The sequence below is a fragment of the Ranitomeya variabilis genome, chromosome 2 (genome assembly GCF_051348905.1).
Source record: "Ranitomeya variabilis isolate aRanVar5 chromosome 2, aRanVar5.hap1, whole genome shotgun sequence".
Taxonomy (NCBI): domain Eukaryota; kingdom Metazoa; phylum Chordata; class Amphibia; order Anura; family Dendrobatidae; genus Ranitomeya; species Ranitomeya variabilis.
Window position 1 is genome coordinate 359,474,939 of NC_135233.1, and position 17,999 is coordinate 359,492,937.

Sequence of the window (17,999 nt, forward strand, 5' to 3'; positions counted from 1 at the left end):
AAAATGTCATGCATGAAGGACTGAAAAACTGAAGGTGCATTAGAGAGACCGAATGGCATCACCAAGTACTCAAAATGACCTTCGGGCGTATTGAATGCGGTTTTCCATTCATCGCCCTGCCTAATGCGCACAAGGTTGTACGCACCACGAAGGTCTATCTTGGTGAACCACTTGGCACCTTTAATCCTGGCAAACAAATCTGACAACAGCGGCAAAGGATACTGAAATTTGACAGTGATCTTATTTAAAAGCCGATAGTCAATACAAGGCCTCAAAGATCTGTCCTTTTTGGCCACAAAAAAGAATCCCGCACCAAGAGGGGAAGAAGAAGGACGGATATGCCCCTTCTCAAGAGACTCCTTGATATATGAACGCATCGCGGTATGTTCAGGTACCGACAGATTAAACAGTCTCCCCTTAGGAAACTTACTGCCAGGAATCAAATCTATTGCACAGTCACATTCCCTATGAGGAGGCAGTGCACTGGACTTAGACTCGCTGAAGACATCCTGATAATCAGACAAATACGCCGGAACTTCCGAAGGCGTAGAAGAAGCAATAGACAAGGGCAGGGAATCTCCATGAATTCCATGGCAGCCCCAACTTGACACTGACATAGCCTTCCAGTCCAGGACTGGATTATGGGTCTGTAACCATGGCAAACCTAAAACAACCAAATCATGCATTTTATGCAGAACAAGAAAACGTATTACCTCCCGATGTTCGGGAGTCATGCACATGGTAACCTGTGTCCAAAACTGCGGTTTATTTTTTGCCAATGGCGTAGAATCAATACCCCTAAGAGGGATAGGATTTTCCAATGGCTCAAGAACAAATCCGCAGCGCTTGGCAAATGACAGATCCATAAGGCTCAGGGCAGCACCCGAGTCCACAAACGCCATGACAGGATACGATGACAGTGAGCAAATCAAAGTTACAGATAGAATAAATTTAGGTTGCAAATTACCAATGGCGACCGGACTAACAACCTTAGTAAGACGTTTAGAGCATGCTGAGATAACATGTGTAGAATCACCACAGTAGTAACACAAGCCATTCTGGCGTCTATGAATTTTCCGCTCATTTCTAGTCAGGATTCTATCACATTGCATTAAATCAGGTGTCTGTTCAGACAACACCATGAGGGAATTAGCGGTTTTGCGCTCCCGCAACCGCCGGTCGATTTGAATAGCCAGGGCCATAGAATCATTCAGACCTGTGGGAATGGGAAAACCCACCATCACATTCTTAATGGCTTCAGAAAGGCCATTTCTAAAATTAGCAGCCAATGCACACTCGTTCCACTGGGTCAGCACGGACCATTTCCGAAATTTTTGGCAATACACTTCAGCCTCGTCCTGGCCCTGAGACATAGCCAGCAAGGCCTTTTCTGCCTGAATCTCAAGATTGGGTTCCTCATAAAGCAAACCGAGCGCCAGAAAAAACGCATCAATGTCAGCCAATGCCGGATCTCCTGGCGCCAGCGAGAAGGCCCAAACCTGAGGGTCGCCCCGTAAAAAACAAATAAAAATTTTTACTTGCTGAGCGGAGTCTCCAGATGAACAGGGTTTCAGGGACAAAAACAATTTACAATTATTCCTGAAATTTCTAAATTTAAATCGGTCTCCGGAAAACGGTTCAGGAATCGGTATCTTAGGTTCTGACATAGGACTTCTGATAATATAATCTTGTATGCCCTGCACACGAGCAGCAAGCTGGTCCACACTTGTAATCAAGGTCTGGACATTCATGTCTGCAGCAAACACAAGCCACTCAGAGGTAAAGGGGAAAAGAAAAAAAAATGAGAGAGAGAAAAAAAACCTCAGAACTTTCTTTCTTATAATCCCGCTTCTGCAATGCATTTAACATTTAATACTGGCCTGGCAAACTGTTATGACCCCAATGGCGAGGGTCTCAGAGAAACAAGTAAATCTGCGACGTACAAAAATCCAGCTCATAGGGCAGTGGTAACTGGGTTGACCATATAACTACTCCTAACGCCAACACTAGCAGTAGCCGGGGAACATGCCTACGTTGGTCGCTAGTTGTCTCGCGCCAGCTGGAGGACTAACTACCCCTACGAGAGGAAAACAAAGACCTCTCTTGCCTCCAGAGAATAGACCCCAAAAGTAGGATAGTAGCCCCCCACAAATAATAACGGTGAGGTAAGAGGAAATGACAAACACAGAGATGAACTAGGTTTTAGCAAAGAGAGGCCCACTTACTAATAGCAGAATGTAGTAAGATAACTTATATGGTCAACAAAAACCCTATCAAAATCCACGCTGGAGATTCAAGAACCCCCGAACCGTCTAACGGCCCGGGGGGAGAACACCAGCCACCCTAGAGCTTCCAGCAAGGTCAGGAAACAGATTATATACAAGCTGGACAAAAATGCAAACCAAAACAAATAGCAAAAAGCAAGGAAGCAGACTTAGCTTAATCAAGCAGGAACCAGGATCAGTAGACAAGAGCACTACAGATTAGCTCTGATATCAACGTTGCCAGGCATTGAACTGAAGGTCCAGGGAGCTTATATAGCAACACCCCTGACCTAACGACCCAGGTGAGCATACAAGGGATGAATGACATACCCAGAGTCAAATCACTAGTAGCCACTAGAGGGAGCCAAAAGGTAAATTCACAACACCCAAGGCTCTGTTCTAGGACCCCTACTCGTCTCAATCTATACACTTGGCTTGGGACAACTCATAAAGTCCCATGGATTCCAGTACCACCTCTATGCTGATGACACTCAGATCTACCTCTCTGGCCCAGACGTCACCGCTCTGCTGTCCAGAATCCCAGAGTGCCTATCAGCCATATCCCCCTTCTTCTCCTCTCGCTTCCTCAAACTCAATGTGGACAAATCTGAACTCATCATCTTTCCTCCATCCCACAGATCTTCCTTACCTGACCTATCTATCGCAATCAATGACATAATGCTTTCCCCCGTACCAGAAGTCCGCTGCCTCGGAGTAACCTTCGACTCTGCCCTGTCCTTCAAACCGCACATCCAAGCTCTTTCCACCTCCTGTCGCCTCCAGCTCAAAAATATCTCCAGAATCCGTCCTTTCCTCAACCTTCAATCTGCTAAAATGCTTGTGCATGCCCTCATCATCTCCCGCCTTGACTACTGCAACATCCTTTTCTGCGGCCTCCCTGCTAACACCCTTGCACCTCTCCAGTCCATCCTTAACTCTGCTGCTCGACTAATCCATCTCTCTCCTCGCTATTCCTCCACTTCCCCCCTCTGCAAATCTCTTCACTGGCTCCCATTCCCTCAGCGTATCCAGTTCAAATTACTAATACTGACCTACAAAGCCATCCATAACCTGTCTCCTCCATATATCTCTGAACTAATCTCCTGATATCTTCCCTCACGTAATCTCCGGTCCTCCCAAGACCTCCTTCTCTCCTCCACACTTATTTGCTCCTCATCCAATCGCCTCCAAGACTTCTCCCGAATATCCCCCATCCTCTGGAACTCTCTGCCCCAACACGTCCGACTATCACCCACATTCGGATCCTTCAGACGGAACCTGAAAACTCATCTCTTCAGGAAAGCCTACAGCCTGCACTGACCCCGCTGCCTCCTCATCACTACCAAAGCTACCGCCTCACCAACACCGGAGCTCCTGTAACCCCCAACCTACTGTCTCCTTCCCCATAATCCTGCAGAATGTAAGCCCGCAAGGGCAGGGTCCTCGCCACTCTGTATCAGTCTGTCATTGTTAGTTTGTTTACTGTAAGTGATATCTGTAACTTGTATGTAACCCCTTCTCATGTACAGCACCATGGAATCAATGGTGCTATATAAATAAATAATAATAAAATAATAATAATGCAAATTTCACTGCCTGGGGAACATGGAATGTTGTGAGCCACAGTTTCCAGGCAATGCAAGATGCTGCTGTGTCTGGTACTAGGCAGTTGTGGGATTGTGTCCGTTCTGTTGTGCAAGTTAGCAGGGATTGGTTGACAGGGGGTGATTATGAAGTATTCATCACCAGATGATTTCCTTCAGAATCAGATGATCAAGTTAACCCTTTTCCCAGCTCAGGAATTTGCTGTTTTTTGCAATTAATATGAGTTGTGGCGCGGGAGCTGTGCTTGCAGTTTTGGTTGCTGTCTTTTGGGGTTGGTCTTAAGATTCGCTTCCTTTTCCCCTTGCGCTACACTCTCAGGGTTTCTCGCAGAGACACCTACCTAGACCAAGCTCTGGCCACGTCACCAAGCACCAGCTACCTATCAACAGTGAGTTTTGGAAGGGCTTTGCCCAAGTCCCCCTCCCATTTACTGTGATCAAGATAATAATAAAATATATAGCTTTATTTGGACTTCAGGACACAAAACCACAAACAATAAAAACAATTAAAAACAAATATACATCATTGTGGTCAACCCGCACCACTCAATATTAAACGGTGTCAGCTTTCATAACCGTGTGTTGAATCAACATTACAACACTGGCAATTAATAATAGGCTTGCTAAGATTGTTTGCAATTGCTCATAACACAAACAGCTAGCTAAATAGCCCCCGGAAGAAGCTAAGGGCGAAACGCGCGTCGGGGCGAGCAGGGGAACACGCCACCACTCTCCATCTGTATATCGGCTGAATCACCAATATCGGGTAATACGCTGTGTGCAATTTGATCTTACTAACTGTATGATATATCATGTACTGAATAGATGCTCTGGATAGCGCTACTTTATTTGTTAGATTGAGTTATAGGATATACCATTCTAAGCACCAGTCATGTTAATTCTGTTGCACTGTGGAATCCATGTGCTCCAACACTTCAGTTATAATTTTATGCAGTGCCCTTGTGTAGATTTGTGCTGGTAAGCATATGGGAGTATCATTATAGTTATACCCGAATTGGGATATTGAATTCATATATGCATATGCACCTTATATAACCAGCTGAAATAAACAAAAGGACACTGCCTGCCATGATATTTTGTGTATTTTTTCAGCATATTCCATAACATATATTGGGGTGGTGACTCATTGTTTCCCTGGGTACTTTTTTGATTTTTTGTCCTGTACTTTTTTATCTTTCATATGTTCTAATAAAATTGATTTGTAAATGTTGAATAATTTTGGTTCTCTTCTTTGGAGCCTGGGGGAATACCCAACGAGTCTCCTATGTGTTGTTATTTAGCTAGCTAAATAGCCAGGGAATATCTCAGAATAGAAAAAAACGTGCAGGAAACCCAGCACACCCCGACCCTTATTGGGCGACTGGATTGTCACTCACAACACTAATTGCTCAGCACATCCCAGCTCAACATCGGCCTGCTGAGTTGTCTATCACATTACTGACCACTCAGCATGCCCCTATCCAAGATTGTACGACTGAGCAACCACTCACCACACTGAGTGGAGAAATCATGTCCCTTTAGTGTACCTTTCTGCTGTCTGTACCTCAGCTACCTTTTCCCAGTTTCCTGCCCTCTTGCGGCCTCTAGTACCTCTGTTATGTGTACCCCACATTCCTCACCTGCTGCATCAATGCTCATGGTCCATGTGCCCACTCGGACCTTAGCCTTGGAGGATCCACCTCATCAGGTGAAGTTAACCATATCATAGTCTGCATAAAAGCTGAGGCAGGGAATGTAGCAACCAATTTGGAGTGAATCTATTTAGTGCGAGGATGTTACAGATTACAGTTTAGCACTGCATGCAGGGAGATAAAGTTAAACATTTGTACAGGAAGTTTGTGTGACAAAACAGCAGTAAAACTGGTTACCACCTATTTTCCAATGGCCATATAATGTATTTGAAAGTCATTTTGATATTGCTAAAGTTGTGTTTGAGTTTAAGAGCTTGAAAAGAGTTGAATATAGTCCTAAAAAATCAGAAGCTTCCAAACACATGGCATCATGATATGGGCCGTCCAGAATTGTTTAAAGTCATAGTAATCTTAGTGTATGGAAACTTTTGACTTTGCAGTAAGTAATAAAAATGCCCTAAAACATTATCTCTTCCATTATTCTGGCATTTGGCAAACATTAATAATTATGGTAATCCTAATTGACCTAAAACAGGAAAGGTTTATTCTGATTTCATATCAGATATTGCAAATGTGTCTTTTTATATAGAGTATGTAAACTTCTGGTTTCAACTGTATCTATCTATCTATCTATCTATCTATCTATCTATCTATCTATCTATCTATCATCTATCTATTAATCTATTTATGAATCTATCTATCATCTATTTACCTCCATGGACATGTCTACAATGTGTGTCACATGGATAATCGGTTTGTGTGAAAATATGGACATGAGCGCTTCCTCATAGATTATAATGGGTGTGCGTGTGTAGTACGTGTTTCCGGCACTTGTGGAAAAGAAAGTCACGTGTACCGAAAACATGAACATGTGAAGGGGACCTTAGAAACTGATTGATTGAAGAGATTTTATCACAAAATAATCTGAAATGTGGCAACTCGAAGTTGTGCAAATATCTGACAACTTTTGGCATTTTTACCCCAGTCCCATCTGTAAAAGTAGGTAAAATGTGACCAACAATTTCATCAGTTTATGCACAAAAGTGGAGTAAATTACAATAGGAATATATGCCAGGCCGTGTATGCAGTAACATTACAGTGACATCAGTGGACAAGGTCAATATGAAGGAAAAAGATAGCAACAAGAGAAAAAAGTTGCAAAATATCAACCAGTATGTAGGCTAGAAGATGAAGGGTGGCACTCCGTGGACACTGATCGGTGAAAAAAACTTTTTTATTAGTTGCATAAAAAAGGCATAGAGGCTGGGGAGCACAGGTGACAGCGCGGACTACGGTGGTTTCGCGTACACACTACACTTCAACAAGCTCATCTGCCGGGATGTTTACATGCACCTGTCAGCGTTCAGAATCAATCTGTCTGCAAGCCGAATCCTATGCTCGAGTGGAGGTATGTGAGTTTGTTAAGTGTCGGTTTTCCTTCTCCTTTCACAAAAAATCCACCATTCTTTTAATCCAGGTGTACGTCTATGAAGCAGAATTTTGGCCCCATTGAGAACATGATTCCTGCACAATCTACTCAGGGAGCATATTACATAACTAGATTGTGGCCCGATTCTAACGCATCGGGTATTCTAGAATATGCATGTCCCCGTAGTATACGGACAATGATGATTCCAGAATTCGCGGCAGACTGTGCCCGTCGCTGATTGGTCGAGGCAACCTTTATGACATCATCGTCGCCATGGCAACCATTATGACATCTACGTCGATACTGTGGCCATTGCTGATTGGTCGAGGCGAATTCGCGGCAGACTATGCCCGTCGCTGATTGGTCGAGGCAACCTTTATGACATCATCGTCGCCATGCTGTGCCCGTTGCTGATTGGTCGAGGCCTGGCGGCCTCGACCAATCAGAGACGCGGGATTTCCAGGACAGACAGACAGACAGACAGAAAAACCCTTAGACAATTATATATATAGATATGAAATTGCATTCATAAAATCTGTTAAAATCATCACCTTGTATTTCTGGATATTTCAAGAATATGAGAAAACCATATCTCAGGGTCATACTTGTCGTCTCTGTTCCAGCAACAAATAAATCAATGATCGTGGCCTGTAGATTCTCCTGATGAAATTCTGTGTCTGGATTCTTTTTTCCTAAAAATTTAAATTTATAATTTTTTTAATTACCACAAAAAGTCAAAAGCCTTTACACACACTTTGGATGTGTTCACAGTGATATTTTGTGGGTTAGATTTTGAAGCAGAAATTCTCCAATTCTCCAATCAAAACATGTGATTTTTGCACAGTTTCTTCTCCAAAATCTCGGCAAACAACCTCAGTGTGGACCCTTAGAAGACCACATAGGAGTCAAAACAAGTACAATCAATATGATGACTGATTTTATGATGATTGATTTCAACAGCTAATTTTCAAAGCCAGTTGCATTTTGGTTATGAACGTTCTCTACACACAATATGTGACCCTTCAAGGTCTAATAATCTAATAATATCTACACACTCACCTCTTCCATCTTAATGAGGAAGCAATCTATGAAGTCACGAGGGCAGTTCTCATCCAGGGTGTCTCTATGGGTCTTCATCATCTCTTTAATAAATTGTTTCAGACTGGCTATAGTTTTGAAGAACCTCTGATGAGGACCAGGAATGTAGGGCATTATGGTGGGGAACATGACAAGGAGCTAATTAAGTAAAAGCAACAGAAAAGAAACATAATATTGCAATTAATTTGATGCTTCAGTGAAATTTTCATTATTCACCCTGGCAAAACTGTTTTTTTTACATTGCTTTAGTGCATCTGAAATGAAAAATGAGACAACAATACCGTATTGAGACTTCTGTTTTGTGCCTAAAGTTCCATTAAAGAGATATATGTCTCCATGGTCACAGACTACAATTTAACTCAGCATTACTTGATCCAGTTCCCATACCCCCACCACTGATTATTATTTGCTGATTGGATCTAATTTTCTAGATCAAGAGGAGGGTGCAATTACTTATGACACCTTTCATACAGGCTTATAGAAAATCTGGCTCATCCTTGGGTACAATTTCAAGATACCTGACTGAAGGTGCCTCGTTCATCTTTACAAACAATTATATGCAAATATAAACAAGATGAGAATACCCAGACATCATACCGCTCAGGAAGGAGACGGGTTCTGTGTCCCAGAGATGAACGTGTTTTTAGTCCAACATGTGCATATACACCCAAGGACAAAAGCAAAAGACCTTGTGAAGATGATGGGGTAAGTTGGTAAGATTGTGTCAATATCCACAGTGAAATGAGTACTATATCAACATGGGCTGAAATGTCACTATGTCAGGAAGAAGCCATTACTCCAAAATAAACATAAAAAGCCAGATTAGTGTTTGCAAATGCACACAGAGACAAAGACCTTAATTTTTGTTGACATGTCCTGTGGTCTGATGAAACTAAAATTGTAAATTTTGGGCATAATAACCATTGTTACGTTTGGAGGAAGAAGGGAGAAGCTTGGAAACCTAAGAACACTATCCCAACTGTGAAACATGGGGGTGGCACCATGTTGTGGGGCTGTTTTGCTGCAGGAGGGACTTGTGCACTTCACAAAATAGATGGCATAATGAGAAAAGAAGATTGTGTGGCAATACTGAAGCAACACCTCAAGACATCAGCCAGGAAGTTAAAGCTTGGGTGGAAATGGGTCTTCCAAATCTACAATGACCCAAAGCATGCTGCCAAACTGGAAACAAAGTGGTTTAAGGATAGCAAAGTCAATGTTTTGGAGTGGCCATCACAATCTCAATAGTATTGAAAATTTATAGGCAAAGTTGAAAAGGCAGGTGCGAGCAAGACGACCTACAAACCTGGTTCAGTTAAACCAGTTTGTCAGGAGGAATCTGCCCAAATTCCGACCAACTATTGTAAGAAACTCATGGAAGGATATCCCAAATGTTTCACCCAAGTCATTCAGTTTACGGCAATGGTACCAAATACTAATGAAATGTATGTAAACTTTTGATTATGCAGTAAGTAAAAAAAAGGCCTTAAAACATTCTCTCTCGCATTATTCTGACATTTGGCAAATATTAATATTTATAGTAATCCTAGTTTACCTAAAATGGGAAAGGTTTATTCTGGTTTTATGTCAGATATTGAATAAAACATGCAGATGTGTATTTTTATATAGTGTATGTAAACTTCTAGTTTCAACTGTATGTTTTGGTTATTTGAATTGTTGCTAGGTTTCCTCTAAATAAATAGAAAATTGGCATTAACAAAATATTCTGCATCTTTAAATTTACAAAAATAATAATGTTTCAAAGTACTGAAGCTTTTATGCATTCATTATATGTAACCATAACATGAAAACTCTCTGATATCATAAAGAGAAGAGCCAACTAAAATTTTTCATTGTCAGATTTGAATTCAGGAGGTCAAAATCATTAGGAAATGGCTCATTTCATAACTGAACCTGACAAGTTTTTAAAATATGTGGAGCAGTGTTATTCATCCAATTCTTGCCAATCAAATAAGCAAATAAAATTTAGAGCGAAGTACAGAAGAGGTGGGAGTAGCATGGGACAACATAGGGTTTCATTGTAGTCTGTGACCATGGAAACAAAGAAATCTGCATACAGAAGTGTAACCTGAAAGTACAGCCCCTCACCCCCCATCTTTGCCATTGCCGTTGTCCTACCTTTAAAAAAACAAGCATCAAGAAGTCCTGACTAGGGGTGAGCGAGTATATTCTCATCAGAACTGTCATTTTCCCATGCTCAAGAGTTCACCTCGGGTCAGGCTGTGAGGCAGCGCAGCATCAGTGACGTCACCGCTAGTCACTAATTATTGACCCCCTATTACCCCATATAACACCGCTACAGGGCTGTGGGAAGAGAGAGGCTAAGTTCCAGAATTGGCGCATCATACAGATGCGCCATTTCTGGGGCGGCTGTGAGCTGGTGTTTGTAGCCAGGGGGGCAATAACCATGGTCCCTTCCTAGGCTATGAATATCAGCCCTTTCACACAAGAGAGAAGAAAAAGCACAAAAGTCCCAAATAATAAAATCAGATTTATAATTTGTTCAAAATTTCATGTAAAGCAAACAAATTAATAACAACAAAAATTCATGGACAAAGTAGAATAACTGATTTCACAGATGTTACCCCAAAGAAACGCACGCGAAATGTGCATTGGGGCTGCACACTTAGGTTACCGCAGTGGAGACCATGGGTAAGAGCTTTACCTGGCACTCTCAGTGATGTTACCAGTGTTTAAAGTTTATCTGTGAATTTTTGTTGTTATTAATTTGTTTGCTTTACATATAATTTTGAATAAATTATGATTCTGATTTTATTTGGGACTTTTTGTGCTCTTTTTTCTGTCTTGTGTGAAATGACTATTTGAGAGCATCCTGTGCCACTGTAGCACCCCTATCACTTGGTTTAAAGGGGATATTGAACTAGGAAATGGTTTTGTTTCAAAGTTTTTGTTTATGAATATCAGCCCGCAGCTATCTGCATAGCCTTTTCTGGCTATTAATTATAGGGGGACCCCACGTCATTTTTGGGGGGTCCCCCTATTTAATAGCCAGTAATGGCTAAAAATACAGCTGCGAGCTGAGATTCATAGCCTGGGAAGATCCATGGGTATTAACTCCTTCCTAAGCTATAATCATGGGCCCCCAGTCGCTGGCTTTCCCAGCAAGTGTTTCAGGGACTAAGTCCTGCTTTTCCCATACTAAGCATGCTCACAGGACGACCTCCCATTGGAGGTTGGGGTCACACGCTCAGGTCCTGTAGCAGCTTTTATTGGACTACTAGGAAGGTCCTTAAGTGCTACAGCTATAAAAGGTTCGCATGGCCACTCGGCCATGTGCTAGTATAAACCTATTATCGTGTGTGTGTGTGGATGTGTGCTTGTTCTGGTGATTGCTCCTTAATCATTCCCATACCTTGTGTTGTTGAATGTTCGCAAATGTTGGAGCTACCTAGCGCCTGGCAGTGCTATCTTACACCAGAACACGATCTGCACTGCGTCAAACCAGCAGTGTCCACCTGCACGGCACTGCACGCACTGTGTGCTGTAATCTTAACTTATCCTGACAACTGGTCAGTGTAGGGTGGGAATTCCCGCTTGATCTCTGCATTAGACTCGGGGAGTCCTCAGGCGCGGGCTCAAAAGCCCCCGAGGGTCAGAGCGGGATCAATCACCAGCTTAGTGGGGGTGAGTCTCAGGGATCCCACTAGCGTTCATCTGCTGCATCCTGTGTTCCCTGGCACAGCGTTTCAGTGGTTTCACTGCGACTCTGTCAAGCAACAGAGTTCGCTTTAGTTCTTACCGGGTGTCTGAGCCTGAGTTTACTCCGGCGTAGTACCGCTATATAGTGCCGCCATTACTTAGCAGCAGGTTCCATCTCTGCACAGTGGACCCCGGGCTGCGAACGCACCTTTACCATCTTTAATCTATTCGGTGCGTTCCGGAAGCCGTAACACCTGTCAGTGTGATTTTACTGTACAGTAGCTGCATGTGAATTGCCAGCTGTTCAAAGGACACCGGTGCGTAAAAATCGGACAGCACTCGCATGGTGAGAGTGCTGTGAGATTTTTTTGTCGCACCCATTGACTTGCATTGGACTCGCTACTTTTTGCGCATTCCCGAGTATTAGGATCTTCTCGTTACGAGTATAGCGAGTCTGATACTTCACTACTTGCTCATCCCTAGTCCTGACATATGCTAGTCATGTGGGCAGAAATTGGCATAGGGTGTGAAATCCCTTTATTGTTGTAATAATTTCATATTAGGTAAATTACACCCTAAAATATTTTAGAATACACATTTTGTAATATTTACCTGCCCTGAACGTGAGTTTGACAATAGGAGAATATCTTCAATATATTTCAAGAGAGTCAAGAATTTTTTGTCTTCGTAGTCATATCTTTCACCAAACACGACAGAGCAAATGACATTAGAAACAGCAAATCGCATTATGTATAAAGGGTCAATGGGAGCATCTGTAAGTAAATATGAAGAGAATGTCAGGCATTGGTTTAACTATACAATACACCAGAGATAAGAAAATATAAATCATGTCAATTGTCATGTATGGTGAGCAAATGTTAATGTTGACTGTACCCATCAATTTTAGTAGATCAGCCACTGACCTAATCGGTATAGAGGCAGCCTGACAGTTACACCATTGCAAATGTTGAGGAAAGAAAAGAAATGGAAATGTTGAATTTAAATATGACCAATCCTTTATTTGCCCAATCCAAGAATGCATTTTCATGAGCAGCGTCGGACTGGAACACCTTGAGCCCACCAGAGAAAATCATTCTTGGGGCCCACTATGTAGCTACATAGAAATAGATACAAGACCACCAATTGTGCGGTAAAAAGTGCTAATATCAGGGTATAATAAAAGGTAGTGCACGTCTTAATTATGTAGCAAGGGCTGGGGTAGCCCCCTCATAGAATATAATGTTGCCCCTCATAGAATATTATGCAGTCCCCTCTCATAGAATATAATGCAGCACCCCACAAAATATAATGCAACCCCGTCAGGTATAATGCAGTCCCCACCATAGAATATAATGTAGCACCCTCATAGGGTATAATGCAGCCCCCTTATATAGTATAATGTAGCCCACCACAGAATATAATGCAGCCCCCCATAGAGTATACTGTAGCCCCCTCATAGGGCATAATGCTGCCCCCTTCATATAGTATGATGTAGCCCCCCCAGAATATAATGTAGTCCCCTGGGAGAATGCAGCCCCACTGCAGAATATAATGGAGCCCCCCATAGAGTATACTGTAGCCCCTGATATAGTAATATGTAGGCCCCCAGAATATAATGTAGTCCCCTGAGAGAATAATTCAGCCCCACCACAGAATATAATGCAGTCCCCCATAGAGTATACTGTAGCCCCCTCATATAGTATGATGTAGCCCCCATAATATAATGTAGTCCCCTGAGAATAATGTAGTCCCCCCACAGAATATAATGTAGCCCCCTCATAAAGTATAATGCAGCCCCTCTCCACCCCAATCATTGTCCTCATCACCACCTCCATCATTGCCTTCTCCCCCACCACCCCTATAATTCTCCCCCACCATCCCCATCATTGCCTCCTCCCTCACCATCATTGTCCATTTCATCACCTCCATCATTACCTCCCCCCACCACCATCATTGCCCATTTCATCACCTCCATCATTGCCTCCCCCACTACCATCATTGCCCATTTCATCACCTCCATCATTGCCTCCCCACCACCATCATTGCCCATTTCATCACCTCCATCATTGCCTCCCACCACTACAATCATTGCCCATCACCTACATCATTGCCTCCCCCCACCGCCATCATTGCCCATCACCTCCATTATTACCTCCCCCACCATCATTGCCCATCACCTCCATCATTTCCCATCACTTCCATCATTGCCTCCCCTCACCCCATTGCCCATCACCTCCATCATAGCCTCCCTCACCATCATTGCCCATCACCTCCATCATTGTCTCCCCACCATCATTGCCCATCACTTCCATCATTGCCTCCCCTCACCTCCAATAATTGCTTCCAACCCACCACCATCATTGCCTATAACCTCCATCATTGCCTCCCCACCATCATTGCCTATCACCTCCATCATTGCCTCCCCCACCATCATTGCCCATCACCTCCATCATTGCTTCCCCCACCATCATTGCTCATCACTTCAATCATTGCCTCCCCCACCATCAATGCCCATCACTTCCATTATTGCCTCCCCTCACCCTCATTGCCCAACACCTCCATCATAGCATCCCTCACCATCATTGCCCATCACCTCCATCATTGTCTCCCCACCATCATTTCCCATCACTTCCATCATTGCCTCCCCTCACCTCCATCATTGCCTCCATCCCACCACCATCATTGCCCATCACCTCCATCATTGTCTCCCCCACCACCATCATTGCCCATCACCTCCATCATTGTCTCCCCCCACCAATATCATTGTCCTTCACACCACACACACACACAGACACACACACATACACACACACATACACACACAGCACAGCTCACCTCCCCACAGCAGCAGCACATCCTGGCTTCCTCTTCCTCGCCGACAGCTTTCTGTCTGATACAGCATGCTGGATGATGACATCATCAAGCTGGGCTGTCTCAGACAGGAAGCAGGATGCCAGAGGTGAGCTGCTCTGTGAGTCTGTGTGCCTGTGTGTGTGTATGTGGTGCAGTGCTTTATGTGTGTGCGTGTGTGATGCGGTGGTGGGGCATTACATGTGGGCAGTGTTAGCTGCAGCTTGTGGCTAACGCTGCCAGCTATTAAAGAGAAATGGTATTCACGCCTCTCCACGCCCATAGAGGCATGGGGAAGTGTGAATATTCATTTTACTTTAGCAGCAGGGACAGGATCCTGTCTCCAGCTGCTGCTAAGCTGGCACAGGGCAGGCCCCCTTGACTCCGGGTCCCCATAGCCACTTGCTGGGGGCCCCTGGAGCAGTGGGAGCCCTAGGCAGCTGCTGACCAGGTGTCAGTGCCTGGGCCCACCGGAGAATCTTCGAGTTCTCCGGTGGGCCAGTCCGAGCCTGTTCATGAGGGATTCCGGATTGATAGTTATTGGCCAAAAGCAATTTAATAGGTACGGCTGGCCTAAAGGAACATGCTGTAAATTTTTGACATTACATTCACCTTTATCCTTCATGAATTTCTCGGTGAGACACTGGGCCTCTTCTTGGATTCTTTCTTCGATACTTCTCTTTCCCAATCCAAAATTTCTCAGAGTTGTTAGAGAAAATCGGCGAATGATTTTCCATCTTTCTCCACTGCTTGCAAAGATCCCTGTAAATTCAATCAAAAGGTTATTACAGACTGCATGGGATTTTAAAAACATAAGTTTTGCAAAAAAAAAAAATGTATGTATAAATGTATGTATGTATATATGTATGTGTATGTATAAATTTAAAAACATCCTTTTCTGGGCACAAAGGCATCACTGCAAATAAACAGTTCATTTAGCAGGCATGATCCCACCAGTCTTGGCATCACCTTTAGCCTAAGCTCCAGCAATTTTCATTGCCAAACAGGAGTATTCACCTCCATGCATAGTTCCCACTGAACAGGCTTCAGCTTGCACACACAGACTGCTCAGCTTTCCTAGCTGACCCTTGCAGTCTCCATTCAGAGAGGGACTCTAGCATGTCTCTCTCCCAGCTACAGTTCACATTTTGGCAGGTCACTTTCTAGCAGCACTCTCAACTGCTTCATTCAGCAGACTGACACACCTCTAGTGAACACAGGCACTGGTTCTTGGTTGAAACTAGTCAGGTGTATCTAATCAAAACCTGTAGTGCTAGGATTTAACCATGTCCTACCTAGTTTTGCTACAATATATGTTATATGAAAGAAAAATAAAGAACGAAAATATTGTGGTCGCAGACAAAAAAAGCACACGCTGTGTTGAATTACCTTTTGAACTTATGACAACATTCATTCTTTTTGGGTAAGAGCCTATCAGCATGGCACATATAAATTGGTAATCTTTGCCTGCTCTTCTTTGCACTATCTCTAGATCTGTCAGATTATGCAGGCATCTCTTGTCTACAGTGCCCTCTACAAGTCACTAACAAATTTTCAATAAGATTTAGGTCCTGGTTTTGGCTGGGATTTTCTAAAACTTTCTTTTGGCTAAGCCATTATTATGCTAATTTTCGAGGTATACTTAGGTCATTGTCATGATGAAAGGTGAAATTCCTCTTCATCTTGATCTTTCTGGCAGAGGCCTGAAGGTTTTTATACAAAATTGATTTATATTTGGAACTGTTCACAATTCCCTCCACCTTGGCTAAAGCCCGTTTCAGCTACAGAAAAACAGCCCAAAAACATAACGCTATTTCCACCATGCTTTACTGTGGGAAGGTGCTTTTCTGATGATGCACAATTTTTTATTTTCACCAAAGATACCTTTTGGAAATATGGATAAAAAATTGAGCATTCATCTTATCAGACCATAACACATTTTCCCACATGCTTTTGACAGACATGATGTAGGTTTTGATAAAACATAGCCAGGTTTGGATATTTTCCTTTAAGAAAAGGCTTCCGTCTTACAGTCTCATAGAGCAACTGCAGATTTGTCGCCAAAAGCCGGACAACCCTTTTAGTGTTACCATAGGCCTCTTAGCAGCCTCCTTCTTGGTGCTTTTCAGAAATATTTTCTTTTTGTCTTTTCAACGGTCTTTGAGGGACACCCAGTTTTAAGTAATGTCACTTTTTTTGCCAAATTTAAGCCAATTCTTGATGATTGTCTAAATCCATGGTACAGCTAATGCCTTGGAAAAAAAGTTGTACCTCTCTCCTGGCTGACAACTTTCAGCATTGAGATCCCTTTGCTGTGTTGTAAGCTGTGTTTGGACTATGGCTTTTAATGTAAAATGCAACAATGGAGCTAATGAGAATCACTGTAAATGATGGCAGCTGTGTACTGACTACTATTTCTTATGAGTTCAAATATAATTGACTTAATCTGAACACAAGCACATTTTAAGAGGGTGTTAACACTTATGCAACTGCATTATTTTTGGATTTCTATGTTCTCTGTCAAAATTATTGTAATTTCAAGATTTCTGTTTGTTTTTTTGGCATAAAGATTCTGATTTGAAAAGAATTCATGTAGCACAGACATCTTAATATTTAATTCGAATTAAATATTCCTTACCAAAATCCTTTAGATAAAATTCTCCAAATCCTGTGTCTCCCCTATCACTAAATGAATCGCTGTAGTCCACCAATGCTTCCTTCACGGCATCACAGCCAATCAGTATTATCATCCGAAAGTTTGCAAAGTAGATGGTGTAGACGGGTCCATATGTCTGGCTGAGCTGGAGAGACATTGAAAACAGTGATGTATGTAACATTTTTGGCTATTTTCACATGAATGTATAAGAAATGTGCTCAACAGTAAATGGGGTTCCCACAACCCCTTTATACTCTCTTAGGGGTCCCAGCATACCTCAGAAAAAGTGTTCATTCAAATTGCGCAGTCCGGTTAAATATAGATCGCGCTCAGAGCTGCTTCGGTCCCTTCAAACGTCGCCTCTTTTTTCTTGATGGCAGTGGATGATATCTCCTATATCATCCACACAGAGCTTACAGTTGCACTGTGAAATCAGAGGCCCGCGCAGTTGGGCCTAACTCTGCCCTATTGAATTGAACAGCCAGAGAGCTGGTGACATAGGCGCGAGACTTAGAGCATTGTGTGGATGATGCCGGAGACGTCATCCACCTCCATCAATTGAGAAAGGGTTGCAATGAAGGGGCTGGGACTGCACTGAGTGTGGTCTGGACTCTTCCATTGGATCGGACCGCACAATTTGCATGTGCAGCGCCCCAGAGTCCTGGTCGTTGCAGTACTGATGCTCCGCCACTAAGGGGAGTGATGGTACGTCTGATGGCACTTAAGGAGTTCACCTGACCAGGTATCACTGTCACACATTACACT

At 43.0% G+C, this 17,999-nt stretch overlaps 1 protein-coding gene across 3 annotated transcripts in view; it reads right to left on the bottom strand.

The window, feature by feature from the left end:
• The window catches only part of LOC143805913 (cytochrome P450 2C8-like), a 64,862-nt gene that overhangs the window by 12,161 nt on the left and 34,702 nt on the right, over nucleotides 1–17,999 (bottom strand). For all 3 annotated transcript variants that reach the window (XM_077285670.1, XM_077285669.1, XM_077285671.1), the window contains 5 exons: nucleotides 17,217–17,379; nucleotides 15,191–15,340; nucleotides 12,341–12,501; nucleotides 8,009–8,185; nucleotides 7,501–7,641 (listed from right to left, as the gene is read on the bottom strand). In XM_077285670.1, the coding sequence (XP_077141785.1) occupies nucleotides 7,549–7,641; nucleotides 8,009–8,185; nucleotides 12,341–12,501; nucleotides 15,191–15,340; nucleotides 17,217–17,379 (744 nt within the window). In that variant the 3' untranslated portion in view covers nucleotides 7,501–7,548. The remainder of the gene's footprint in view (nucleotides 1–7,500; nucleotides 7,642–8,008; nucleotides 8,186–12,340; nucleotides 12,502–15,190; nucleotides 15,341–17,216; nucleotides 17,380–17,999) is intronic.